Raw genomic sequence first — 27187 nt, 5'->3', positions numbered from 1 at the left:
TAGAACAGACACTTTGATTTTTAATGTGATCTTCTGCTTTTCAAAGTGTAACTTAGTTTGTCTGTTCCCATCTCTCATTACATAACTCAGACACATGCATTGTATGTATGATGGGATTGGACAAATGTTACTTCCAGGCACCCTCTCTACCATTTGGTTGGTTTTAAGCATTTTGGTTTTGGGGGGTCATTTTTTTTTGATGTGTGTGGTTTGTTTGAGGATTTTGATGTGTTTTGCTTTTTACATTGAAAACCATATCAAGATACCTGTTGCCTCTTAGGAAAATGTATTTTTCTAAGAAAAATGAAAAGAAAACAGATGACTTTGTCTTCAACATTCATAAAAATGTGTGTTTGTTTATCCAAAAACCTAGAGAGGCTCATTCCATATCATCCCTGTCTCTTGAGTGAATATATTAGTCATTCTTGAGGAGGAAATAAAAAAAGGTATTATTGACTTGAATGATTATAAAAAAACTCCTTCAGAATCAGTTTAGCTGATAAAGTAAATAAATACTTAAATGACTGGAGGCAAAAAAAAAAAGGGAAAATAAAACCCAATTAAGCACAACTTGTTTTGCATCCTTGACATATGTATGGGCATTAAAAATTGAGCTTTGAGGAACATGTATTAATTATGAATTGTGCATGTAATAAATACAGCATGGAGGTTACAGGCAAATTCAAAAGGGCATATTCAGGAACGGAAAGGATTGTTAGGAGCAATCTGTTGGCTGAGCTAGATTTCTAGCTTGAACTTAAAAATTAGGAACAGAGAAACTTAGGTAAAATAGAAATGTACTGGAGTCTCTGAGAGAAGAGGTGGACATGCCAGGAATAGACTATAAAATAGCAACAATGGGTAAGTTAATATAATTTCACTGGAGCATGGAAAACTTTATGCCTGGAAGCACAGCTTGTATCTCCCCTTGCCACTTGCTGTGCTCACTGCTATCTCCCCCTGCCACTGTTTTGGCTGCTGCTTCACTGCTTTGCTGCTTTACTCCATCACCACCTCCTCTAAGGTTGCTGTATTCTGTGTCAGTTTGTTTTGTCTATACTGTTATAGTTAGTTTAACTGTAGAAATACAATTTCATTTTCTGATTTTCCAAATCCTGAGTTGCAGTGAATTTTCTCTCTCTGGGAGAGATTTGCAGTAAGTTATTGGGGGAGGGAGCCACTCTAACCCATAGCAAACTCAGTATAGAAGCTGAAGACCATATGTCTGCTCTTGTACACATGGAAAAAGATGGGGAAATGACAAAGGGCAATGAGTACTAGTTATTCCTGAGGAGATTCCGATTGGAATCCTGAAGAAAGGTTTTCACAATATTGTAGGTTAAGGGAAATTTAGGGTTGATTGGTATAACAATAAAGGAAAACCTCCAGCGACTAGAGAGTCCAAGGGGGGATGGGCAGTCTGTCCCAGAGGGAGGCTCAGTGTTCCTATATCTCCCTACTTAAGGGGAGATAAAGGAGGTTCCTATATCTCCTTATTTAAGGGAGTGCACAGCCAATTCTAGTCTCTCTTCTCCCAACACGCACACAGAATCACAGAACATCAGAGGTTGGAAGGGATCTCCAAAGATCAAGTCCACCCCCCCGCCAAGGCAGGGTTCTCTAGGGTAGTTTGCAACAGGAATGCATGCAGGTGGGTTTGGAATGTCTTCAGAGAAGGAGACTCTGCAACCTCTCTGGGCAGCCTGTTCCAGGGCTCCATCACCCTCACTGTAAAGAAGTTTCTCATCATGTTGAGGTGAAACCTTCTGTGTTCCAGTTTGTAGCTGTTGCTCCTTGTCTTATTGCTGCTCATCACCAGAAAGAAATTGGCCCCATCCACTTGACACCCACCCCTCAGATATTTGTGCACGTTGATGAGATCCCCTCTCAGCCTTCTCTTCTCCAGGCTAAACAGCCCCAGATTTCTCCATCTCTCTTCATAGGGGAGATGTTCAAGTCCACTAATCATCCTCATGGCCCTTTTCTGGACTCTCTCCAGCAGGTCACAGTATCACAGTATCATCAGGGTTGGAAGAGACCTCACAGATCATCAAGTCCAACCCTGTACCACAGAGCTCAAGGCTAGACCATGGCACCAAGTGCCACGTCCAATCCTGCCTTGAACAGCCCCAGGGACGGCGACTCCACCACCTCCCCGGGCAGCCCATTCCAGTGTCCAATGACTCTCTCAGTGAAGAACTTTCTCCTCACCTTGAGCCTAAATCTCCCCTGATGCAGCTTGAGGCTGTGTCCTCTCGTTCTGGTGCTGGCCCCCTGAGAGAAGAGAGCAACCTCCTCCTGGCCACAACCACCCCTCAGGTAGTTGTCTCTCCTGAACTGGGGAGCCCAAAATTGGACACAGTATTCCAGATGTGGTCTCACCCGGGCAGAGTAGAAAGGGAGAGGAACCTCCCTAGCCCTGCTGGACACAGGTTTTTTGATGCACCCTGGGCTGCCATTGTCTCTCTTGGCCACAAGGGCGTATTGCCGTTATCCTTTGGGTTGTGGGGGAAAGCAGCCTTCTCCTGGCCTTGGCTGGCAGCTCATTTCTGTCTACGCCACTGGGCCTGTTGAGGGGCAGTTCATCTGGCTCCTGGGCCTGCCGGGGCTGAGCTGAAGATCAAGTTTCGCTGTGTTGTGAAGGGGTTTGTCTGGGTTTTGGGGGAATGAAATATGAGGCCGAGTTTAAAAGGGTTTAAATAATTTAATATTATATACAGAAGGAATCGCCCCCTTCCCCAAACTTATTTACAACTACCCCACACACGTTCTTTGTATGCGGTTGTGAAATTATATTACAGAATGTCTATCTACAGCAAAAACTCAGGGGTTTGGCAAAGGTTAGGGAGAGGTTTAGCTAGAGAGTTCTGTGGCATAAATAAAGAGGCCACGGGTACAGTTACTGACAGCCTATGCTGGGTTAAGTCGAGTTTGCTCAGTTACTCGCTGGCTGGAGTCAGTCTCGGTGATCCCAGATACGTGCGGCAAAGCCACGTTGTTGACCCTCGTGGGTCTGAATAGTTCAGTTCCGTTCAGGGGTTATTGGGCCGCGCTGTCTGAAGGCTCCACGGGCACGGTCAGGCTGGGAAGGGCGGGCTGGGGCGGCGGCTGGCCGGGAGCGCCTTAGCCGAATTTTCCCTGGGCCGATGAGAAGCGCCCTGGGTCAGAATCGTGCAGCGGCGGTGGCCCCAAAAGCGGCTGGAAGCAGTGGGTGGAGGAGGGTGGCAGGAACACTGAATTGTCCCTTTTATGAGGTCTGACCCCGAGATTGATGGTCCTTGGCCACAATTCTACCCAATAAGGGTCTGGCAGCAGGCCCAAACGTACCAAATAAGGTGAAATCCACAAGTCTGGTGCCCCCAAATATGGAGAGGGCTCAGGTAGATCCCACCCTAGGTGTGTAAGCTTACATAACCTGTTTACTTCAACCTTCAAGCAGGTCAGGCCAGTGCTATTGTGTGCCTTTGTCCCCCTTAACTTGTTTTCCCCAAGTTTGGGCAGGGCAACACCTTCTGGGGGGACAACATGTCCGGGCATGAATAGATTGTAAACACGGCCATTTGGGGCCTGTGTGTGACCCTCCACCACACTCTGTCATCAATGAACTTGCTGCACAGAGTGGCCATATGAAGAGGATCTATGGATAAAGGTTTGCAAACTTATTGTCAGATTATGTTACCTCTGTTGTGTCTCTTTGTTCGACTTCTGTTGTTGTTTTAGCCCAAAAAAGGCCAAAGATCATCAACCAAAGTGCGTGTAGAGTAAAGCTGCTCCTGTAAAATTGATGATCCATCCAATTATTTATCTGTAGAGGCTGCTAGGAAGAAATGCAACTATCTCAGTTCTCAGACCCCTCTGCTAGGTTGAACTTCATGGCTGAAGGTTTAATCCCTAAGTGTCATATCAACAATTCATTCTGTGATATTCTGGCTGACATGCTCTCCTTCCTTATTTATTGATGTCTTCAGTCATTGACAATGAGAGGGAAATACACTATTCGTCAAAGTGATGGTATTTTACCCTCACTTACAGTTGATGCTGCTGTCACATTGATGGTTGGAAAATAAACTCAATCATTATAAAAAGCTAAGAGTGTGAACTTGCCAGTGACAGGAAGAAGATGAAAAAAAAAAAAAACCAACCCAAAACCACAACAAACCCCACACAGTAACGTGCTTAAAATTGATGTAATAAAAATAGAACCGTTTCCTATAAAGATATTTCCTGAGCTTTGTGAGACACTTTGCCATTTTAGCCATTTGTAGTCATTGCAATGAAGGAGAATCTACTCCTCACCTTCCTTTATGTCTGTGCAAATGTAGGTATGATTGTTTTGCCAGTAAAATGCATGTTATCGTTTCACCTCATGCTACTGGGTTAGGAATTTGTTGATTTTATTTTAGAGGATTTTGCCTTGTTTTTTCTCCCTAGAATGCATGCATGTGTTTGGGTATTAATGGTATTTTGGGTGCTTTGATGAGGAATAAGCTGGGTATAGTTTCATCGAGTAAGTCCTTTGGCATGGAAACACAGGCAAAGCTCTCTTCTTAGGCTACCACGTGTGTGGCTGTAGTGCACCTTACAGCTTTAACTCAATAGCCACATATCTTACCACATTTCACCTTTGGGAGGCATTGTATATACAGCTAAAAGTAAAGAGCAGCAAGCCAAGAGGGACAAGATAGCATAATGAGGATGTCAATTTGTGGTCAGATATCTGAGGAAATATTTATCTTACTTGTACTGTACTTGGCAACAGATAGGGAAATATATATGTGATGAATTTCCTTCAACTTTATCTGGCAGAGTGTATACTTCCTGCTAAATTAATTTGGGGAAGGGGGGGTGGAATGTTCAGCTCATTTTTTTTTAAGTTTGAGGTGATTGGGTTTTGTTTCCTGAAAATGGACTGTATCTGTTAAAAAAAAAACCAAAAGAATAGTCACATTTGCTCTACTAACAATTCTTAATGATTAATTTTCTTGAAGTTCTTCAAATAATTACATTTTAAGATCCCACTCATTTACTAGAAGGAAAGCAAGGCATGACTTTTTTTGTCTATTAAAAAAAAAACCACAACCTTTTTTTGTAGTTTTACTCAGTTTTGGTGTGTATCTCTGGCAAGCTAAGTAACCTAAATGAATGTGGACAAAAATGCTGATTGTCTCACACGTGTTGTGTGTCCTGAGGCAAGCTACAGCTGCTCCAGTTCCTTGTGCCTGTAAAATGGGAATGATTTAACTTATTTTTCTCCTTCAGGGAAATACAGGGAGAGTTTCTTAATGTTTCTATAGAGCTTTGAAGATTAAAATCTCTTCTCTATACTTGCTGCTTAAATTTCAGTGTTAGAGGAGCATTTAACTGAAGCTGTTTGAAGAGTAAAGTTTTGGCATCTTGTGTTTTCTTTGTACCGTATCTTGAGGCCTCTCTGCTATAATTTTGCAATCTTTGGTTCAGCAGAAAGCTGCAGAAGCAAACAACCCCTGTGTAAACAAATGGTGATGACATTAGATTAATGTATATGTCTGCTATTGAAAACGTCAGGAGATCCATTACAGCATATCTCTAGGCTTGCCAGAAATAATCCACGGTGGAGCAAAACAGACACCTGCAACTGGGCTTAACCTGAAGTAGCTTTTATTTAAGTGTTGTTAGTAACTGCTGAGAGGCACAGAGTTGATTTCTTCTAGTATGACTTCTCCCAGTCTTTAGAGGTGTAAGGATGGCTGGTGATTTAGCAAAGGCTTCCAAACTTCCTTTAATAGACAAGGAGTGAAATTAAAGTGTGTGCATCGAGTGCAAACAACGAGCACTCAGAGCAAGCCTAAAAGTCTTCTTGTTTTTGTTTCATGCACCAAAAGCTGATGTGAGTTTCCAGGGCTAGGTGACCGCAAATAATTACAGGGGGACAGCTTCTCTTTTGGTTGTTACTGCTTCAGTTTTATGTTGCTCAACAAATTTAGTGTGATGGTGTCTTCCTCTCTGCAGTTAGGAGTGATGAGGCTGTCACGTGTATTAAATGCCATTGCAGGATCACAGGATGTGAGGGTTTGGAAGGGACTTCTGGAGACAAGTCCAACCCCCCTGCCAGAGCAGGACCACATTATCTAGCACAGGTTGCACAGGAAACACATCTAGAGTGGTCTTGAAAGTTTCCAGAGAAGACTTCACAACCTCTCTGGGGAGCCTGTTCCAGTGTTCTGTGATCCTTACAGTAAAGAAGTTCTTCCTCATGTTGAGATGGAACTTCCTGTACTGTAGTTTCCATCCATTGCCCCTTGTCCTATCACAGGGCACAAGTGAGCAGAAGCTGACCCTTCCTTCTTGACCCCCAGCCCTCATGTGTGTATATATATATATATATATATATATATATACATTTATAAGATCCCTTCTCAATCTTCTCCTCTCCAGACTAAGCAGCCCCATGTCTCTCAGCCTTTCCTCATAAGGCAGTGTTCCAGTCCCTTAATCATCCTTGTAGCCCTCCATTGGACTCTCTCAAGTAGATCCCTGTCCTGCTTGAACTGGGGAGCCCAGAACTGGATGAAATACTACATTTTTGCAATCTAATCTATAATTTTTAGGCCTTACAGTCATAAACTATATTTTTCACTATTTTATTTTTGGTTTGTGTTTTTTTTTTTCATGCAGAGCAGATTGGACAAGAGATGCTGGAAAACCTCAGCCATGACAGAGAAAAGATCCAGCGTGCTCGGGAGAGGGTAAGTTTGATAATAATAATTGCATGTCTCTGATTTTCTTTGCTTTGAGCAAGTTCTCTGTGTGTACAAAAATGATCAAACATATTGATCAGTTTTATGTGAATCAGCTGCTATTGTGAAAAACAGTCACCCTCTGCAATGAAGCATTTGAAAAATGTTTTACATGGGCACAATCTTGCAAGGCCCCTCCTACTATGAGTCAGGCTGAAGTCACCAAATCTGCCTTTGGAAGCAAGCTTTCTGTTACTAATGTCATAGTTAGGGCAGGTTTCTGTCCTTAGACAGAAAGTTTGGTTTAGTGTCCATTGCAATGACTTCTTGGACTCTCTGAGTTCAGTGTCATGGCTGAGCTTCTAATAGTTGATCAACCTTACTCTTTGTAGCTGCACATGCTAATGATTGTCTCCTTAGGCAGTTGTGTGTAAAAGTACTGCAGCTCTGTCACTGCAGTCAAGTTATCTATGTAATTTTAGGCTTAAGTTGCCTCCATAGGGATCAATTCTACTCTGTAGAGTTAATTGAGATGCTCAGAAGCCCATCCAACACATACAGCTTCTTTGAATGTCATTCTAGGAAATTTGCTTCTCTGACTCTGGTTTTTGCACACAGAACCAGGAGTGACCACACCTCTGAATTGCTGTCTATCACATGTTGATCAGATAGTTTCTTGAGTGTCCAATTTTGCCAAAGCCAAGTCCTCCTAGAGGCCTCTAGCTGACCAATGCCACTTAAAAAACTTCTTTTTGCATCCCAGAGAGTTTCTTTACCTGGAGAGCTTCGATTGGTAAAGCGTCATATGACAACTTTAATGAGGTATTTTCTGTCCATTGTACCAGTTGCTACCTGAAGTCTTGTGCATTAGCTACTCTAAAACAAGTATAGCTAAATCATTAAGTACAGGTAAGGATTGTGAGCATTTACCAAGTGTTCCTCAGGCATCTTTATGTCTTGTTTCACCTCCACTCTTCACGTTACTGCTGAGTGTGAGATGGTTTTCTGTTTCTAGCTGGACAGGTAAAACCTCAGCAATGGAAATGAGTAGTGTGTATCTCTTTGTGCTGACCCTAAAAATCCTCTGGAAAGAAAAAGAGAGAATATAGTTCAAATGACTATGTGTACACATGGCTTGTATTTCTTTACTGTGCTTTCCACTTGAAGAGCAAACTTCTGTAATAGTGAAACTTGTAAGGTTCAAGAAGCAAGATTCAAAAGAAGAAGAATATTCTAGGAAAGTACATCCCACCACTGGGCAGTGAAAGATCTGTCACAAACTGAAGATCTCAAACTCCAAGCTTTTATAATGTGCTACTTAAAATACTTTGCTTATGGAATTCAGATCTGTCATGCCCAGATGTATAGTCAGGGGTGATCTTGGATAACTTGGATAGTTTTCCATTTTCTGGACATGTTTCTAGACAGAGGAAGCTCTGTCAGTGCACAGTAGCTTTGCACTGAATGGCTGGGATTATTATTAGCCAGGGAACAAACTTCTGAAAGTCAAATGTCAACTTGAGTTGCGATGGTCAGTTGATGGTCTCACAAGCAAAGTTTAAATGAGTTCATGTCTCTCTAATGTGGTTAAATTTACCTAAAAGAATTTTCCTGTCTGCAGAGTAAACTTTTTTCATTTCTTTTTTTTAAAGCCAAAGAGGTGGGATAAAAGTTCTGCTACAAGCCAGATAGGTTACACACAGGACACTAGAAAATGCAGCATTTTTAGGAAACCTCACATTAAAATGTCAAAGTCAGGCAAGATATCAATATCAGCATCTCATTCATCTTCCTTTCTTACTCTTTTTTTTAAAAGCTTTCTTAAGTACTGTGTAGATTTGCCATTGCTGATATCAAAGCATATGTTAAAATGTTTTCACTGAAGCAGTTCTGTGAAACTGGGCAGTGCCATCCTAAGTCATTCAACAGGTTTACATGACTTCTGCAGTACAGGTATTGGTAAAAACAAAACTAACAAACTAAAACAATGGAAGAGCTACAATCAGATATTTCAGTTTTCAATAAAAACCTGCAGTATGAAACTCTTTGTGTTGTTTTTTTCTGCCAGTGCAGGAAGAAAAGGTGGGTTTTTCAGTGTTCTCTTGGGAGGTAGCTAGAGATCTTCGAACAATGTGTGTATGTGTTTGTTTCTCTTTTAACATTTCTTTCTGTTGAGGATTTTTTTTTATCGTAGAAATATGAGGTCGTCTTGCTTAGAGGAGTTTGTCAAACCACTAAGATTCAGCTTTCCCTTCCTAACTATCAGTACTGTTTCTAGCTGTCAGGTGGAAACCTTCAGCAAGAGAGGAAAGTTAGGATCAAACATGTAGTGGTAAAAACAAGAGAGTTACTTTTCTGTGAAAAGGAAGGAGAAGCCCCAAGTGTTAAATGCATCTTTATGAATAATAAAAGACCAATGTAAAGCATACATTTGTACTTCAGATTCCCTTCTAGCATAGAAAATAAGTTGGCTTTTTAATGAGCCTTTTAAAAAATGTGACCTTTTTTCTTCTGTTACTTGTGTCAAACTGGGCTAAACTGCTTTTCTAGAGCATGAATTGTCTAGGTGAATCAGTTAAAAGTGAGAGAATGGCCTCCCTGGAATATAATGCTCATATTTGTTCCATCATAGCACAACATTCCAGGGATTTGAGAGTGAGTGAAAACCTTCCCACTGCATGTGATATTGCTAAGAGCAAATCTCAGTGTTGTCCAGTCTTGGCTTCTGCTTGGTATTTCCTTAATAATTCTTCAATAACAAGAAGAAAACTTATGCATAAAAGGTTGTGTCATTAATGGTAACTACTGATTTCAGTAATAAGTATTAAATCTGGCTGCTAATATTTGTAAAGTTGAGCTTCAGAGTAGAAACTGGTTTTTATATTGCTGCTATGGATATATTCAACATCTAATAGTGGTTTGTTATGGTGAGGGTGATTTGTCTTTGGAAGACTGCCATTTTCCTTCACAGTTTTGCTGTTTTGATGGATTTATTACACAGGATACATTTTGTCTTTGACACCAAAGTTTCTTATACTAAAGAAGTCATTGAGTCAGGTAATCCCTTTAATCTGATTTAATAATAAAGAGGTAAATACTCAGCTTTCAGAAGAAAAAGAATGTTTTTATGTATGTACACACAGCTGTGTTTTGAGGAAAGTTATAAACTCCGTTCCCTTCTATTTCATTACTGCCATTCATTGTGTTATTTATAGTAGATGTTGACATCCCACTGCTTGCAAGACCTCTAAAAAGTCCAAAGATGCCTCCCTTTCAGCTATCAGTAGCAAAAGAGGCAACAGGATTGTTACTCCATTCTTCCTGTACGCATCGTTACTAGACATCATTTTGTGGAAGACTAATAAACACAAAAATAAAAAGGAAAATTTAATACCTTTCAAAGAATGATAGAAGCAATTGCTTGTTTTTGATATGAATCATAGAACTGTCGGGATTAGAAGAGACCTCAAAGATCACCTAGTTCCAACCCACCTGCCATGGGCAGGGACACCTCAGATTAGATCAGGTGCTCAGAGCCTCATTCAGCCTATCCTTAGAGATCTCCAGGGATGGGGTTTCTACCACCTCCCTGGACAACCTGTTCCAGTGTCTCACCAACCTCATGGTGAATAACTTCTTAACATCCAATCTGAATCTACCCATTTCTAGTTTTTCTCTGTTCCTCCTAGTCCTATCACTACTTGACATCCTAACAAGTCCCTCATCAGCTTTTCTATAGGTCCCCTTCAGATACTGGAAGGCCACAGTAAGGTCTCCTAGGAGCCTTCTCTTCTCCAGACTGAACAGCCCCAACTCTCTCCGTAGGAGAGCAGCTCCAGCCCTCTTGTGGCCCTTCTCTGGACACACTCCAGCATGTCCATATCCTTCTTGTAATAGGTGTTCTAGAACTGGACCCAGTAGTCCAAGTGGGGTCTCACCAGACTAGAGGGAGAGAATCACCTCCCTCAACCTGCTGGCCACATTTCTCTTGATGCAGCCCAGGATCTGGTTGGCTTTCTGGGCGTCAACATGATGGCTCAAATTGAGCTTCTCATCTACCAGCGCCCCCAAATTGCTCTCCCAGGAGCTGCTCTCAAGCCAGTCACTGCCCAGCCTATATTGGTACTTGGGATTGCTCAACCCAGATGCAGGACCTTGCTCTTGGTCTTTGTTTAACTTCATAAGGTTGGCTTGGGCCCACCTCTCCAGCCTGTCAAGGTCCTCTGGATGGATCCCTTCCCTCCAGCGTATCAGCTGCACCACACAGCTTGGTGGTGCAGGCAAACTTGCTGAGGGTGCACTCAATACCACTGTCCATGTCACCAATGGAGATGTTGAACAAGACCAGTCCCAGTACTGATCCTTGAGGAACTCCACTTGTCACTGGCCTCCACTTGGACATGAAGTTGATGTGTTTCATAATTTTCATCTTTCCAATTTTTTTTTCATTCGATTTTGCTTATACATATTTTGCAAGGTTTTAGACAGCTGCAAAGCAAGTCAACTCATGACGTTTAGCTATAAATGTAGGTTTCTTGTGTCCTAATAAACCACTAAAAATGTTATTTTCAGCAAGCATGTGATCCTTACATGCAAAAATATGTATTGTACCACTGCACCTTATGTATATACTTAATGCTGTTCACAGAATACTTGGGCATGCATCCCAGTTGTGGTTGCTGTAAGGTCAGGACAAGTTTTGTATTTAAGAGATGGTATAGATATGTTTCCTTCATGCAAAATGAATAAAAAGATACTGTTCCATATCACTGCCTTTTCCTTATGCAACTGTCATTGAAAAGGACTTGGGTTCCATTTTTATGTAAGTGAAAACCAAGCAAAGCATTTTAAATTTCAGAGCTTTGATGGCGTTCTTAGATGAGAGTTTGTTGTGGGCTAATCCCAAAGCTGATTGCCTTAGATGACAGGAGAATTATCTGTGCTTTGTACAGAATGGAGTGCATATGCCTTTTACCTTTAATGGGGCTCTTTTCTTCCCAGCTTAGAGAAACCGATGCAAACCTGGGGAAGAGTTCCAGGATTTTGACAGGAATGTTGCGAAGGTAAGGCCAAGGTAGGGACACTTTTGATCTTTCTCTTTTTGCCTCTCTCTTCACCCATGCCTTTATCTTTAGTTTTAATTCAACCTCAGCATTTTGCTTGCATACCTGACTATTTGTACATGGACTGCTATGTGGAGTATCTTATGCTGGTGGCAAAGCAAACATGTTAGACAGAAGGCTTTATCACAGCTATGGAAAGAGCTTTCTGTAGCTTGAGAGATTACCCCTTGCACAGTCATTTCTCACCTTTGTTTCTTTGTGTTTAGGAGGAGTTTGTATGTGTTCTAAAATTAAGCTTTTTAATGATGATATCCTGTGTTACTTATACTTGCATAGTTTTAGTTCTTTCAGGGGTTACTCCCTGATAGATTTTTATGTGAGACAGTTTGTAAATGTTTTGGGGCAGCAAATATTTTCACGCAAAGAAAAGGGATCTGTCTGAATAGATAGGGCAAGCACACTGTCAGAGCTTGTGGTTTTAGCATGGTTTCAATATTATGAAAATTGTCCCTGTGATAAAACTGGGGTGATACAGGAAGGTAAAAATTGCAACATCCAAAAAACCTATGTCCAGTGATTGCTACTCATCTTAAGTTTATAGAAGTACCTTCCCAGGCGGGTCTTTTAAATTAGTGGCATCTCTGTGTATGTGTTCTTTACCCAGTGAAACAGCACCTGAGCTTCTCTGTCTTGTCCATATTTCTCTCTCTATTCAGCTTCCTAAAGAGAAGAAGCATCCCTCTAGTAGATGGTGTCAGGTGCTATGAAAAATACTGTTTTAACGAGTTTAGAGCATACTCAGAAATGTTCAGTATGAAATTACCCTTCCATGGGTGTTTGTATTGCATATTTTGCTTAATGCAATTAGCTTATTTAAAAAAAAAATAAAGAGAGAGAGAAATATTTGGTGGAGTTTTAGATTTATCACTTGGCTTAGAAAATGTCACAACCAGATTTTAATAAGTTGTTCTTTAGTCTACTCAAATAAAAATCTTTGTTAGGTCCTTGTATACCCAGCTGACAAAGGTTAAAATGACTGAACCTCATCCCTTCATTCCATAGATTTCTTACAATTGCAACTGCAAACTGTAACACATAAAATCCTCTGATTAAGAATAATATGTAAATGACACAAGCTAAATTCAAACTCCATGGAGAAAGGAAGTGGCAATTGAAAGGGATGGTTCAGTGCCTGTAGACAATCAAAATAAACTATGGGAAAGGAAAAAAAAAGAACGAAAGAAAAGACACAACCAAACCCAAGTCTCCCCAGGAAGGGCTCTGCGACATGAGCTGTAACGAATATTCTGCATATGTCTCCATTTTGTCAAATCTCATTAAAGGGGTTTCTTGCTTTGTGTCAATTGAGCTGTCCAAAAATCATTCATCATTTTAGTGTAAAAAAAAAATCATGCAGTTATTTAAATAATATCATATTAATGTTAAAGTTCAGCTGTCATTTAATAGTATGGCTTAATCAGACATAGCATTTAGGAAAAATAGTTTTTTCGGGCTTTACTTGGCTTTCAGGTTGGCAGATTCAAATAAGGATTTATGAGTTTCTAAACCAATGTATTCTTTCCATGTTTATGCTTGAGGTACCTCAGCCTTTTTTTGCAGCACCCTCTAGTCTGTTATTTTCAATAACATAAAGTATCTCCTCACATTGTATTTGAATACATTTGCAAGTAATTTGGAGAAGCTGAAGCAAAAACACATGCCGTAACCTTTGACTTTGTTTTGTGTTTGGGAATCACAGTTAGGAGTCCCAGTTTATAAGTGTTCCATAAGCCAAATGAAAAATACAATCTTTCAGAAATATACTTGAGCCCTTCTTTTCAGACAAAGGGATTACATAGTCAAACACCAAGTCAGCCCTCTGTGAGTCAGAGGGGCACTGGATTTCCTTTTTCTTTAACAAAAAGGCTGAGCTGAGCCACCCATCTGGATAAAAGGCAGGTTAGGATTTAAGCTTACTTCAGGTAAATGTTCCTCAGTATAGACGCAACTTGGAGTAGAAGGTTCTCGGGGTGTAATTTAAAACTGTGTAATAGACCTCTGGTGAATTTGTTTATGAATATTGGGTAGAAAAGTCTATTGTTATCACAGACTCAGCATCGTCCTAATGTTATTTACTCACATGAATAGTCATAAAATACAGCACAGATTAGATAAATACAACTGTAAGAAAAATAATTAGCACAAACTGGCAGTTGTGTTCTAATTTCTGCATACTTCAGTACGTAGCACATGTTTCAGTTAATTACTAGAACCAATAAAGAAGCACACTGGAGGACTGTTCTTCACATCATCATTATACAGAGAAGTTCATGTTAAAATTAATGCTGTTCAACTTAGTTGCTGCTTCCACAATATGGATTTACTGATGTGCTTGAAGTCATGTACCAGGGTAACATCCTATGCATCAAATTCATGCCTATTTCTGCTTTTACCATCTGGGAAAGGTAAAGCAGCATCTCTTCTGAATCTGGCCAACTATATTTAAAGAACAGATATTTTGATAACTAGAGGCATAAATTACTCCCTTTGTATGACCTAAATTCCCTAGCCATGTATTTGTGCATCAAATGTTCTGGAGACAGTAAAAAAAGCAAGGACAGGTTTTGTAGATTGCTGAGGAAATCACTGACATAATAGGGACAGGTCTTCCTTATCTTAGTTTGCTGCTTTAGCAACACGAGGTGGCCAGCCTTGTGGAGTGGAATGTGTTGTTTCCCAGTATTTTGGGTATTTGTGTAAGGGAATTTTTGTAATAAATGTTTTCAGACTTTTTTCCTTGGAAATTATCAATACATTCATAATGTGTTCTTTTTTCCTTCTAAATATATACATTCCACTTATGGCTTTACATTGCTAGGATAATATTGGCATGTTGATAATCTCAAAGCATTAGTAATTTCCTTTCACATGTATCTATAGCTCTGGATTTCCTGATATTTTATGACTCCTCTTTGAAAGTGTGAGACTATAACAGAAGCTTGGTGTAGTTTCAGTTACAGAATTTTCAGATAGGTTTTAACTTAAGGAAATTACGTCTTCTGCAGTCATCTGTGATATTACCATCTCACACAATTATGCTTTGGCCTCTACCCCATTGTGAATTGTGGAGCACACAGTGTGTTAGATGCAGAAAAGAATATGTTCTGAAAGATCTTCAGTCTTTGGCCATACCCTAAGCCAACAGCCTAGAAGAGCTGTGAAGAAAATCATTTGGACTGTCTCCAAGCCACACACAGCCCAGTGGGGAAACAAACAGTAAACAGATTTAAAAAAATCATTAGATTTGAATCTTTGTCCAATTAGCAGATAAATTCTATCTACCTCCTTCCAAATTGCAGAAAACTGTTTTAGAAAAAACAGCTATGATCCCCTAGAACAGCTTTTTATTCTGTCTGGTTCACTAGGAATTTTTTATGTCAAAAATTCTCTTTCAATCCTTGGATTCCAATATTCTGAGTTGTTCTCAATGATGCTTTGAGAAGCTCATTAACACATCTGCTCTTACAAGTGACTTTTGAAATTTGATTTCCAATAGGGCAATCAGACCAGCTCCAACTGGTGGAAATGAAGCAATAAGTATTCAGCTTTCAGGTAGTAAGTTATATGACTTGCCCACAGCTATGTGACCCATGCAACTACAATAAGAAACAGGGAATGCCTCTCACTCCATGCTAGCTGTAGTCGGGCTTCTTCACTCACTAGCTACTTCCATCATTTCTGTTCCAACTTCCTTGTAATTCTGAACCCAAGGATAGTTCAAACTTTACAGTTATTTTTCAACATTTCATAGAAACATAAAAGAATTTATGTTGTAAGGGACCTCTAGAGGTTGCCCAGTCCGACCTCATGATCAAAGCAAATCTGATTTTGAACACATCCAAGGCTGGGGATATCAGTGCTTCTCTAAACAATCTGTTCCAGTAGTAGGTGAAATAAGCAAATTTTGAGAGGATCTAAATGGAGTTTCCCATCATCCAACCTGTGCCCATTGCCTCTGATCCTAAGAAGAAGTGATTTAAAGCATTAAGTGTTTCAGAATTGGCCATGGGAGTTTGGACCAAGGTTGCAATTGTTCATAGCAGTTCTGACAACCTAAGCAGTTCTGAAGAGGCCCTTGTGGTCATTAGACTGAGATGACATTCAGTGTAGTCTTTAGTGTTCTGACTCCACTATTGACCTGACCAGGTGGCTATTCAGCAGTGGATACATAATCTGTTGGGTTTTTTTTTAACTTTCTTTCTCACACTCCTTGAGATGTGAAAAGTAAATTGCATCTGTTCTGCATTCTCTCTTGACTACGAAACTCACATTTCTGTATACAGAAGAATAACACCAGAGGCAGTCATGTCCTTGTTGAGGCAAAGCAAAACAAACAGTGACTGTTATCACTGGCATTTCTCCCTCTCTCCCCACCAAACTCTATTTCCATCCCCAAAGAGGATTTTATTCTAAGTTAAGGCCCATCTCAGTAGCAGTCATGCTGACTGTTGAGTCTCTTAAGTCTTCTGAAGGAAGGTCTTCATATTGCAGATGCAGAGTTGGATATCTTGGAACATAATGTTTAGAAGAAAGTAATAAAAACACATCATGGATATATTGATAATTTCAAAGGAAAAATATTTGAAAACATTTATTACAAAAATACACTCACTCAAATACCCAAAATACTGGGAAACAACACATTCCACTCCACAAGGCTGGCCACCTCATGTTGCTAAAGCAGCAAACTAAGATAAGGAAGACCTGTCCCTATTATGTCAGTGATTTCCTTAGCTAGCTGTAGCAATCTACAAAACCTGTCCTTGCTTTTGTTTCTCTGTCTCCAGAACACTTGATGCACAAATACATGGCTAGGGAATTTAGGTCATACAAAGGGAGTAATTTATGCCTCTAGTTATCAAAATATCTGCTCTTTAAATATAGTTGGCCAGATTCAGAAGAGATGCTGCTTTACCTTTCCCAGATGGTAAAAGCAGAAATAGGCATGAATTTGATGCATAGGATGTTAGCCTGGCATAGGACTTCAAGCAGAATTTTAACACACAGTTAGGTTTGCTTTGTTTTCATGCAAATAAAGGAATTCCTCTTTCCAGCAGGAACTTTCTATGTTTGGTCTCAAGCCAAAAGAAGTCTAAGTGAAAATTGCTTTAGCAACTTTTTGGTACATACATTTTTATCTCAAGATGTGCATCTATGCTGGAAAATGACAGAAATGGTAAATCTTTTAACAACAGATCTACTCCATGTTGAATATTTACAGCTGCAGCTGTTTACTTGAGTAATGTAGGCCTTGATTCAGGAACATATTTAAGCATATGGTTAGCTTAAAGCAGAGGAATCATTCCATTAACTTGAGGGAGACTGAATAAGGGGAGGGTGAGTGATAGAATGATTCTGAGTCATCTCTTGAGGAAACACAGATTTTATTGTGCTCTTTGTCCAATCCATGTCCAAGTCTAATTACTGAGCAAACCCCATCCTTAATATTTCTGTTGTTAAATGGGAACCATAAAATGTGCATAGGGTAAGTCAGTGTAAGAACATTTTAAAAAACTCATGATTTAAGCACTTCATATTAGTTACTTGATTATTCTGTCATTGTCTATATTTATATTTTAATATACAACTAATCTCTCTCAATTATGAAATGTTGAATCTTTTCAGAAGGAAATCAGTAAGGTTTGTGTTGCTGTTAATCACAAGATATAGTCCAGATAAAGTATTGGCATTAATTAATACCTAGCAAGCCCTTACTTTGTCTCTGATTTTAAGAAGAAACCTTGTTTATTTGTTGAAGTGATGGACAAAACAGCTAGAAAACATAAATGTATTGTCAAGGGTAAGCATTCTTCTTCATAAGGAGTCCAACCCAAAGCCAAAAACTGTACCTCTTGATCTGAACAGAAAGAATTTTTAAATATTATAGAATGCTGTGGGTTCCCTTTTCTCTAGGTGTGAGCAATCTGAGGTACATAAAATGCATTTCTTATTTTTAGTAACAAGCCACCTTATAAGCATTTCTCCTCTCTCTTGGGCAGTGTTCTGTATGTTTTTTCCAAAATGCTTTTGAAAAATATAGCTATCTTTCAGTGTTAGAAATACTTTCCAATTCATGCATTATAGAAGTCTTTTGAGCTGCTCTATATCCACTATGGCTACAGCAAGCAGCGTACATGGAGAATTCCAAGTCATATACTGACGATACTGAATCCCTAATGGAATGGACCAATTTTAACATTGCAGGCATGTAGCTATGATTAGCTTAATGCCACCTTAACCTTTGCAAACCTCCTGCTCCAACAGCTGAAGTGACACAGAGTCAAGTTTACTTCAAACCTAGAAAGAAAAGGAGCATTGTGATTCATCTTTACATTTTACTGACTTAAATGCATAGGACAAAATGAGTCAGAGTTTTTATCTCCATGTACCTAGGCAGTTTTAGAAGGATATGTCCCTTGTTCATTGAGATAGAAGCATTTATATTGTAGCACTGGGGTTTTTTCAGATTGGAAAACCTTATCCATGTGTCAGTCTGCCTACACTACATAGATTATGAGCAGGACTCTCCACATTCTTCAGACAATACTTCTAATTCTCTTTTTTCATTCCTTTTATAAATGTACAATGGCCTTTGTTCTGTCGTCTCCATTCCCTCTCTTCTGTCATCTGGAATTACTATCTCGTTTCCCCCCCTTCTATCTACTTGTGTCCAGCTGAACAGCTGGAAAGAACATTATCTGAAGCACAGTTGTGTTTTTGCAGGAAAGCAGGATCCCAGTGGATAATTATCGAAGCTAGTCCTGAACTACATATATCAAGAATGTAAAGCATCATGATAGGTTAAATATCATGTAACCCTTTGTGAGTGTTCTTGGTGTTGAGCTATGCTAACTACCATTACACAGCTGGAGCCTGTGAAGGTTCACAATGTCATAAGTGAAAATAATGGCACTTCATAGCATTGTCATGTTTGAACCACAGGAGATGTCCCATGACATGCTATCATGAGAAGGCATGTCTTATGTCAGTACAGTCAGTGGAAGGTGGGTGTCAGTGAATGGGGCAAATCTCTTTTTGGTGGTCCACAGCAACAAGACAAGGAGCAAAGGCTACAAACTGGAACATGGAAGGGTTCACCTCAGCATGATTAGAAACATCTTTACAGCAAGGGTGACAGAGCCCTGGAACAGACTGCGCAGAGAGATTGTGAAGTCTCCTTCTCTGGAGACTTTCAAAATCTACCTGGATGCATTACTCTGAGGACTACCCTAGGGGATCAGGCTTTGGCAGAGGGGGTTGGACTCAGTGATCTCTGAAGATTCCTTCCAATCTCTAATGTTCTGTGATTCTGTGAGTGCTTTCTTGCAGTAGGTAAAAAGAGTTCCCAGTTGGATGAGTTCGCTCTGACATGATATTCCTGAATAGTGAAGGTAGTGAAAATACTTTTAGTGTGGTGAGATTGTTTATGTGTAGCAGGGTGAAGCAGGGAACCTGTTAGCAAAACCTGATATTGATAATTGCTGAAATAATTTGAGATTACTTCGTTGAAGTAATCATTACTTCTGAAAAGTTAACTCCTTGAGGCCAGTAGTAAATGAAGTATCATGTTGTTCTTGACACCACTCACAATATAACAGTCACAGAACGTGCCAAATGTTACACATTCCATTTACTACACTGTTGAAGCCATTGTTCCTAAGTGTAACATTTTTCTACCTATAGCTAAATGGGAAATTTTGTTTCATCTATAAATTTACCAAAAGAAATAGAATACACTTGGAAGTGATCTCAGAAAAGTTGTTCCCTTTGTATTTAACGAGGCTTTGCCCATCCCTGTTTCATTTCTGGCAGACACTTGTGTGGCCTGTTCTGTGTTGATGAACATTCCCCATCTCTTCAATCAAACTTTTCCAAGTTTTCCTCAATGTTTATGCTAAGTCTATCTTTGTGAGTAGAGAGCTTTTATGTGCTGATGCGTTTGAGATTTCTGTGCTCTGTCATGGACCATGACTTCTGCTGTGAAGAGAAATTTCTGGTCAAATTTCAAGAAATAGAGAACATAAATAGTAGAGAATAGCATTAAATTACAGTTTCTCATTTTCACTAAGCCTTTTGATGGGATTTAGGAATGTAAAAATAGAAGTCTTGGATAGTGTTCCAATAAACACATCCTGGAAGCTCAGCCTCTCCACAGTAGCTTCATTTGTAGTTGTCACTGAGCTTTGCAAACTGAAACACCATAATTAAATTGCTCTCATGAAGTTCTCATAGATTGTATACTAAACTGATGAAATGTAACATTTGAAACTCAAGGAAGATCACTTTCAAACATTTTAAGAAAAAGGTGATAATGTTGTCAGACAAACATAGAATCACAGAACACACTGGGTTGAACAGGACCTCTAGAGGTCATGTAGTTCATCCTCCCCCGTAGTAAGCAGAGGTGTCCCCAATTAGATCAGGTTGCTCAGAGCCCCATCAAGCCTGATATTGAATGTGTCTAGGGATGGGGTCTCCACCACCTCTCTGTGCAAACCATTCCAGTGTTCCACCACTCACATAGTAAGAGCTTCTTCCCAATGTCCAATCTAAAGCTACTCTTTTCTAGTTTAAAACAACTGTCTCTTGTCCTGGTGCTACAGGCCTTTGTGAACAGTCCCTCCCCAGTTTTCTTGTAGGCTCCCGGATGGCCACTGTAAGTCTCCTCAGAGCATTCTATTCTCCAGTCTGAACCCCAACTCAGCCTGTTTTCATAGGAGAGGTGCTACAGCCCTCTGATCATTTTTGTGGTGCTTCTCTTGCACCCTCTCCATCAGGTTCATGTCCATGACCTCTCTCAGTCTGCTGACTATACTTCTTTTGATGCAGCCCAGTTGCAGGACCTCTCACTTGTCTCTTTTGAACCTCATGAATCATAGAATCAACTAGGTTGGAAGAGACCTCCAAGGTCATCCAGTCCAACCTATCATCCAGCCCTGTCTAGTCAACTAGACCATGGCACTAAGTGCCTCATCCAGGCTTTTTTTGAACACCTGCAGGGACAGCAACTCCACCACCTCCCTGGGCAGCCCATTCCAATGGCAAATCACTCTCTGTGAAGAATTTCCTCCTAACATCCAGCTTATACCTTCCCCAGCACAACTTGAGACTGTGTCCTTCCCCAGTTTGTCCAGGTCATTCTGCATGACATCCTGTCCCTCTGGCATGTCAACCACACCACTCAGCTTGGCATCATCTGAAGGTGCTCTTGATCTCACTGTCTGTATCATTGATGAAAATATTAACTAGAATTTCATGAGCATTTTAACCTTATTTCTCCCACTGTTACCTGTAGACACAGCAGCATTCTGGATAGATGAATATTTAGGAACAAAGGGTGGGAGTGGGAATTGTTTTGCCTAGTCTACTCTCATGTCTCTGCAGGAGCTTTGTTAATCTTTATCAGATAAAGAAGTTCTTTTGTGCATTCTGAGTATGATTTCCAGTAGTGCTTGGCACTTCTCTTGCCACACTTGATTGAAATTGTCAGCTTTTAATAAAAGTAAAATTAATTCAGCTTTCCAATATGATTCTTTAAGAAAACAATGAAGTCATCAAACTGATTGAAAACTACTGTGATATCAGTATTTTGTCCTTAGATAATGTTTTAGATTAGATCATTTTCAATCAAGCTCGTAGTAGCGAGTCAGAATTTTGGCTATGCTCAAGAAACATAAGAACAGGAATAAAGGAAAACGCAGGATTTACTGAGTACGATTTTTATACAAATCATGCAAGTTCTACCACAAAATCTAGGGCTTGAACTTGCAAGTGTGAGTGGTTTGCTCATAGCCCTAATATTGAATGAGGATCTCTTTTGGTTTGAGCAAATTTTGTTTGGTGGGAGTGTGCGTATTTGTGTTGTTCTTGTAGTTTTACACAAAGGCCATGAATGATGACCGTGAGAAATCAACAGCTAAAAACCCAAAACAGAGTAACTTTGAGTTTGTTGCATATAAGTTAGTGCTGCCATGGGACAATACCAAAACTGAGGGAGAATTTATATCCTTGGACAGCAAGTAATTATGCTGTATTGGACCTTTAAAACTCTGCATAAGAAATGTTCACACAGTGCCAACCTGCTGAGCATCTGTCTGAAGAATGACAAAGTCATGAATGAGAAACTGTGGTCTTAAGAAATTGTTTAGTTTACTTGTCAATAGGAAGAATGAGGATTTGCTAGTTTAGAATGGCCCTGTAACTAATATGGGAGACTTGAACCTCCTCAAGAAGGCAAAAAATCTGTGTGGAAACTGAGCCAAATGGAAAAGCTGGAGAAAAAACAATTGTATCATCCATAGTTCTAACATATTTAATAGAAAATAAATTTCAGAAGTATCTAGAATAATATAAACAAGGGGGAAAGTCTTGCAACCTGCTTGCTTCAGACAAACTGAGAAATTTTCATGCTCCTTCAGTCTTGGAATCAGGACTACAGCTCAGATTTTGAAGAACTGACAAATTAATCAATGAATTTGTGTGGTCAGGCACTACAGTTTATTAGAATTGCAAGTGGTATTGGTACTCTCTAGTTTAAAAATGTAGCATAAGATTTTTTTTCACTGACCTGTATACCTCCTGCAAATATGACACTTTTTCTATGAGTGTTAGCATGGCTTAGCTTGCAGGATCTCACTATGCAGTGTTTATTGCCTAAGAGCTCTTGTTTAGCTTGGACTTTATTAACTAAGCCATAACCCAGAAGGAGTGTTTAACATTTGCAAGCTAGAGCAAAGCCTTCATCTTGTCTTATTTAGTAGATATTCTGATAGTTTAAGGCTGTAACACTTAATGGATAATATTTTATCTTAAATAAAAAATTGTATCTTAAAATTATTTTTCACTAACTCAGTCCTGACAAAAAAAAAATGCATGTGCAAGCAACAAAAACAGCACTCTGTGTTTCTCTGACATGCTTATTGTGGCTGCAAATAATGTTTTTAAATACCAAATTATTTGAGAAACCTGTGTGCCCAGTCCTGCCTATGTGTTGGGAGGCATATGGTCTACCTTAACCTTGCTTAAAAACTTCCTTACTGCTTTCTGTCATTGCTGTGTTTTTTCAGAAGCAGTTTTCAGTATGAATGGCACACACATGTTGATTGTGAAGGTAGCATTCTTTCAGTACAGCCTTAAGCTAATTACTCTTAGTGGCAGTGGGGCTTTGTACCTCATTTGTGAACTGCTATTTATACTACTACACCAGTACAAAGCAATGTTTCACGTTACCAGTTTGCCAGACTATTGCACCATTGTGTTTTAATCCACTGTAGGTGGATGGAGAATATGAGCCATCTGTTTTATTTATGATACAATCAGTAAACAATATATGTACTTTACACGTTTGGTCATTAAAGATGCCCATATTGTGGGGCCCTGTATTTACATTGTAAATTGGTGTATTCACACATCAGCTTGTTCTGGTTTAAAAGGCTTGCTGTGTTCATGAGATGGTACAAAGCAAGCTCAGTAACTGCTCAAACCCAGCGCAGGTGGTCGAGATAGTTGCCACACAGATCAAAAGTCAAACAACTGAATCTTCCTTTGAAATGGCATTTAGAGAGACAAGGCTGGTCTTATCTTCACAAACAAGAAAGAGTTATAGATATACATCATGAAGTTATGAGAACAAAAGGGGGTTTCATAATCACTCAGCATCAGAAATCCAGTACTGCAGACTTTTGTGAAGGCATCTTTGGAATATAAAGACCATCTTATATTCCTGGACAAAATTCAGATGAGCAAGGCTGAATTATTAAATATTAAAAGGTTCAGAGATTTCAAAACTTGAAGAGAAGTTGCTTTCTCTCATAGTCAATGTAATTTTGTTTTAGCAATATTTAAGCAGAATGAACCAGATAGCAACAGCAAAATCCAGTCATATTCAAGGGATAGAAGTGAATGGGTGTATTTTTGCTAGAAACAAAGAAACTGACTTGATATTTCAGTTTCCCCCAAAGCATTCCTGTTCACTGATAAATAAAAATCTTGTTTGCTGGCGCATTTTTAAGGAGATGAAAGATCACATAATCTCATGTTAAAACAGTATTCTTCATTTTAGTGTTCTACATCACAGCTTGTGCCTAAGATATCTAGAATTTAAAGTCTTTATTGGTAGACTCAGTTTCGTTTATCATTGTGTTTTATGAGGAAGTGTAATTACGTTTATCACTAGGTGAAGGCCTGACTGGCACTGCAAGTAGACAGTGAAGGGAAAGGACTTAATGGAAGTGATGTGGGTTAGAGTGAGTTTACAGGTCAACAAGGCTGGAGGAGGAGTCTTGAGTTCAACAACATGCAACAATGAGCCTGCTAATAGAGGCAGAGCTTTGTGAAAGCCAGTTTCTTAGCTCAGTTTGAGATCATCTTTTAAAGCAAATGAGTGTCTGTTGGAGTGAGGTCTTAGTAATTTCTTAGAATCATAGAATCAACCAGGTTGGAAGAGACCTCCAAGATCATCCAACCTAGCACACAGCCCTGTCCAGTCAACTAGTCCATGGCACTAAGTGCCTCATCCAGTCTTTTTTTGAACACCTGCAGGGACGGTGCCTCCACCACCTCCCATTCCAATGGCAAATCACTCTCTCTGTGAAGAACTTCCTCCTAACATCCAGCCTATGCAGTTGTAAAAAAATTAGCAGCAAAATATTAACACATAGGAGATGTTATTTTTTTTCCTCCATTAATGTTGCTGCACTCAGAGGCACTGAATATATGGTAACAAAGTGTGTGTATTAAAAAGAATTGCGTTCACTTTCCATTCAGTGCTACAAGCATAAGAAGGTAGCTTTCAGAGTCTTTAAATCTATTTCAAAAGCAAACTAATTGTATTCTTTTTTTAATCTTAGGGTGGAAGGAAAGAAGTTTTGTGGTTTTTTACTAGAGCTTTTTTGGTATTTTCAAGTGTGTAGGTGAAGAAAAGAAAACAACTCCTTTTATGAGCCATTATATAGAAAATACACAATATTGTAATAGTTCAAATATTTTAAAATAAGACTGAGCTATGTTTCCCTTTTATAGTCTTTTCATATCTATATTGCACATAAGTTGAATATTAAGCATTGACAAGTGTTGGTATGCTTCTTGTTGTATTGCTTTCTGGTTTTAAGCTATTAAGTAACCAGCAGTGTGCCCAGGTGGCCAAGAGAGCCAGTGGCATCCTGGCCTGCATCAAGAATAGTGTGGTCAGCAGGAGCAGGGAGGTCATTCTGCCCCTGTACTCTGCACTGGTTAGACCACACCTTGAGTACTGTGTTCAGTTCTGGGCCTCCCAGTTTAGGAGGGACATTGAGATGCTTGAGCGTGTCCAGAGAAGGGCGACGAGGCTGGTGAGAGGCCTTGAGCATAGCCCTACGAGGAGAGGCTGAGGGAGCTGGGATTGTTTAGCCTGGAGAAGAGGAGGCTCAGGGGTGACCTTATTGCTGTCTACAACTACCTGAGGGGTGGTTGTGGCCAGGAGGAGGTTGCTCTCTTCTCTCAGGTGGCCAGCACCAGAACGAGAGGACACAGCCACAGGCTGCGCCAGGGGAGATTTAGGCTGGAGGTGAGGAGAAAGTTCTTCCCTGAGAGAGTCATTGGACACTGGAATGGGCTGCCCGGGGAGGTGGTGGAGTCGCTGTCCCTGGAGCTGTTCAAGGCAAGGTTGGATGTGGCACTTGGTGCCATGGTCTAGCCTTGAGCTCTGTGGTAAAGGGTTGGACTTGATGATCTGTGAGGTCTCTTCCAACCCTGATGATACTGGGATACTGTGATACTGTGAACTTATTTTTAATCTGATGAAGGTGTTGAGATTATTTTTTTTTTCCATCCCAATTTGTGAAAAAAAAACAGTTAGAAACTTGACTACTAATGTTTGAGCCACAAGCTTTGTCCTGGTTGTATCTTGAGTAACTGTGCATCTCTAAAATGAGGATAATGGTCCATGTCCCAGCAAAACATTCCAAGAGCAAATGCCCATAGTTAATCTGTGCATGGTCCTGACGTGGCAGGCCGGTGAGAGTTTGTGAATGATGGACTAACTCGTAGCAGTGTCTCTCTTAATCTGGAGTCATGATGTAAATATATTTACAAGGAGTGAAAGAGAAGCATGGGAAGAATCTAAACTTAGAGGGATGTCGACTGTCTGATTTCCCCTCACAGTCCATGATGAAGTACATACCTGAAAAGAGTAGGCTCAGGGGAGGCCTTATTGCTCTCTACAGCTACGTGAAGGGAGGTTGTAGCCAGGTGAGGGTCAGTCTCTTCTCCCAGGCAATCATTGACAGAACACAGGGACACAGTCTGAAGCTGCAACAGGGCAGGTTTAGGCTGGATGTTAGGAAAAATTTCTTCACAGAGAGTGATTGGCATTAGAATGGGCTGCCCAGGGAGGTAGTGGAGTCACCATCCCTGGAAGTGTTTAAAAGGAGACTGGATGAGGCACTTAGTGCCATGGTTAGTTAATTAGAAGGTGCTAGGTGATAGGTTGGACTCGATGATCTTGAAGGTCTTTTCCAACCTGATTAATTCTGTGATTCTATGATCTCCCTAACTACTGAATTTAGATATGAGAAAGAGGAGGTATCCTTTGTTGTCTTCCTCAGATCTTGCAACTTTGAGGGTTAAAGGTGACAGGCTCATCTTTCCTTCAGGGACATTTTTGGTGTGTTGGTGAGAAAAAAGGAGTATTTGGGTTGGGTTGACAAATACAATTAATGCATCCCCGGAGGTATAATGATTAAGTGTATGTATAGAAGAGCAGTAATATTAAACATAATATGCTAGCTAGGGCAACTGATTCTTCCTCATCTGTCTCTTCACACTGCTTCTGTTAGAAGTTATGTTCTTATAGCTTGTTGCAGACTGAGTTGTATTATTGCTGACTGCTGTCAACCTGCAAACAATCAGTACTTTACAAACATTTGTTAAGTACTTCAGGGTTCCTCAAAGAAGAAATATTTCCTTACAGTTGCAATGTTTTGTGACTTACTATCACAGCAGTTGTTTCCTTGTTCACAGTAGGTATGCAGGAGAGGTGTTTAAACTCAGACAGGAAGGTAGACAGTCACTTCTTCCCTCTGGTGAAAACTACCTTTAGCAACCATCACCTCCTCTCTCTGGGGAAATAAAGAGAAGCATACTTTCTAACAGAATGTGGATGGGTAAATCCGTGAAGATAATCTAGAAATGCCTAAAAATCTCATGTGTAGTAACTTTATGTCCAAGAACATAGTGATAAGCCTTTGAAATTTCAGTATGTTGCTGTTCAACTTCTGATTAAGGAGAAAATAAAACAGGATTGCATCTGCATTTTGTGGAAAAATGCAGTGACCTGCTGATCCTCTTAGCTGTAAAATTAGGAGAGAGTTT

General features: G+C 40.0%; 1 protein-coding gene across 4 annotated transcripts in view; it reads left to right on the top strand.

Annotated features, from left to right (window-relative positions):
- VTI1A (vesicle transport through interaction with t-SNAREs 1A) overlaps positions 1 to 27187 on the top strand; it is a 303668-nt gene that overhangs the window by 183744 nt on the left and 92737 nt on the right. For 2 of the 4 annotated variants that reach the window (XM_064144392.1, XM_064144393.1), the window contains 2 exons: positions 6655 to 6725; positions 11718 to 11779. In XM_064144392.1, coding sequence (XP_064000462.1) covers positions 6655 to 6725; positions 11718 to 11779 — 133 coding nt within the window. Of the gene's footprint in view, positions 1 to 6654; positions 6726 to 11717; positions 11791 to 27187 lie in introns of all 4 variants that reach the window. The other 2 variants (XM_064144394.1, XM_064144395.1) reach the window with 1 other exon arrangement.

Source organism: Pogoniulus pusillus, chromosome 6, assembly GCF_015220805.1.
Source record: "Pogoniulus pusillus isolate bPogPus1 chromosome 6, bPogPus1.pri, whole genome shotgun sequence".
Classification (NCBI taxonomy): Eukaryota; Metazoa; Chordata; class Aves; order Piciformes; family Lybiidae; genus Pogoniulus; species Pogoniulus pusillus.
The sequence above is the reverse complement of the archived record's forward strand: the minus strand, read 5'-3'. Positions and strand labels throughout refer to the sequence as shown.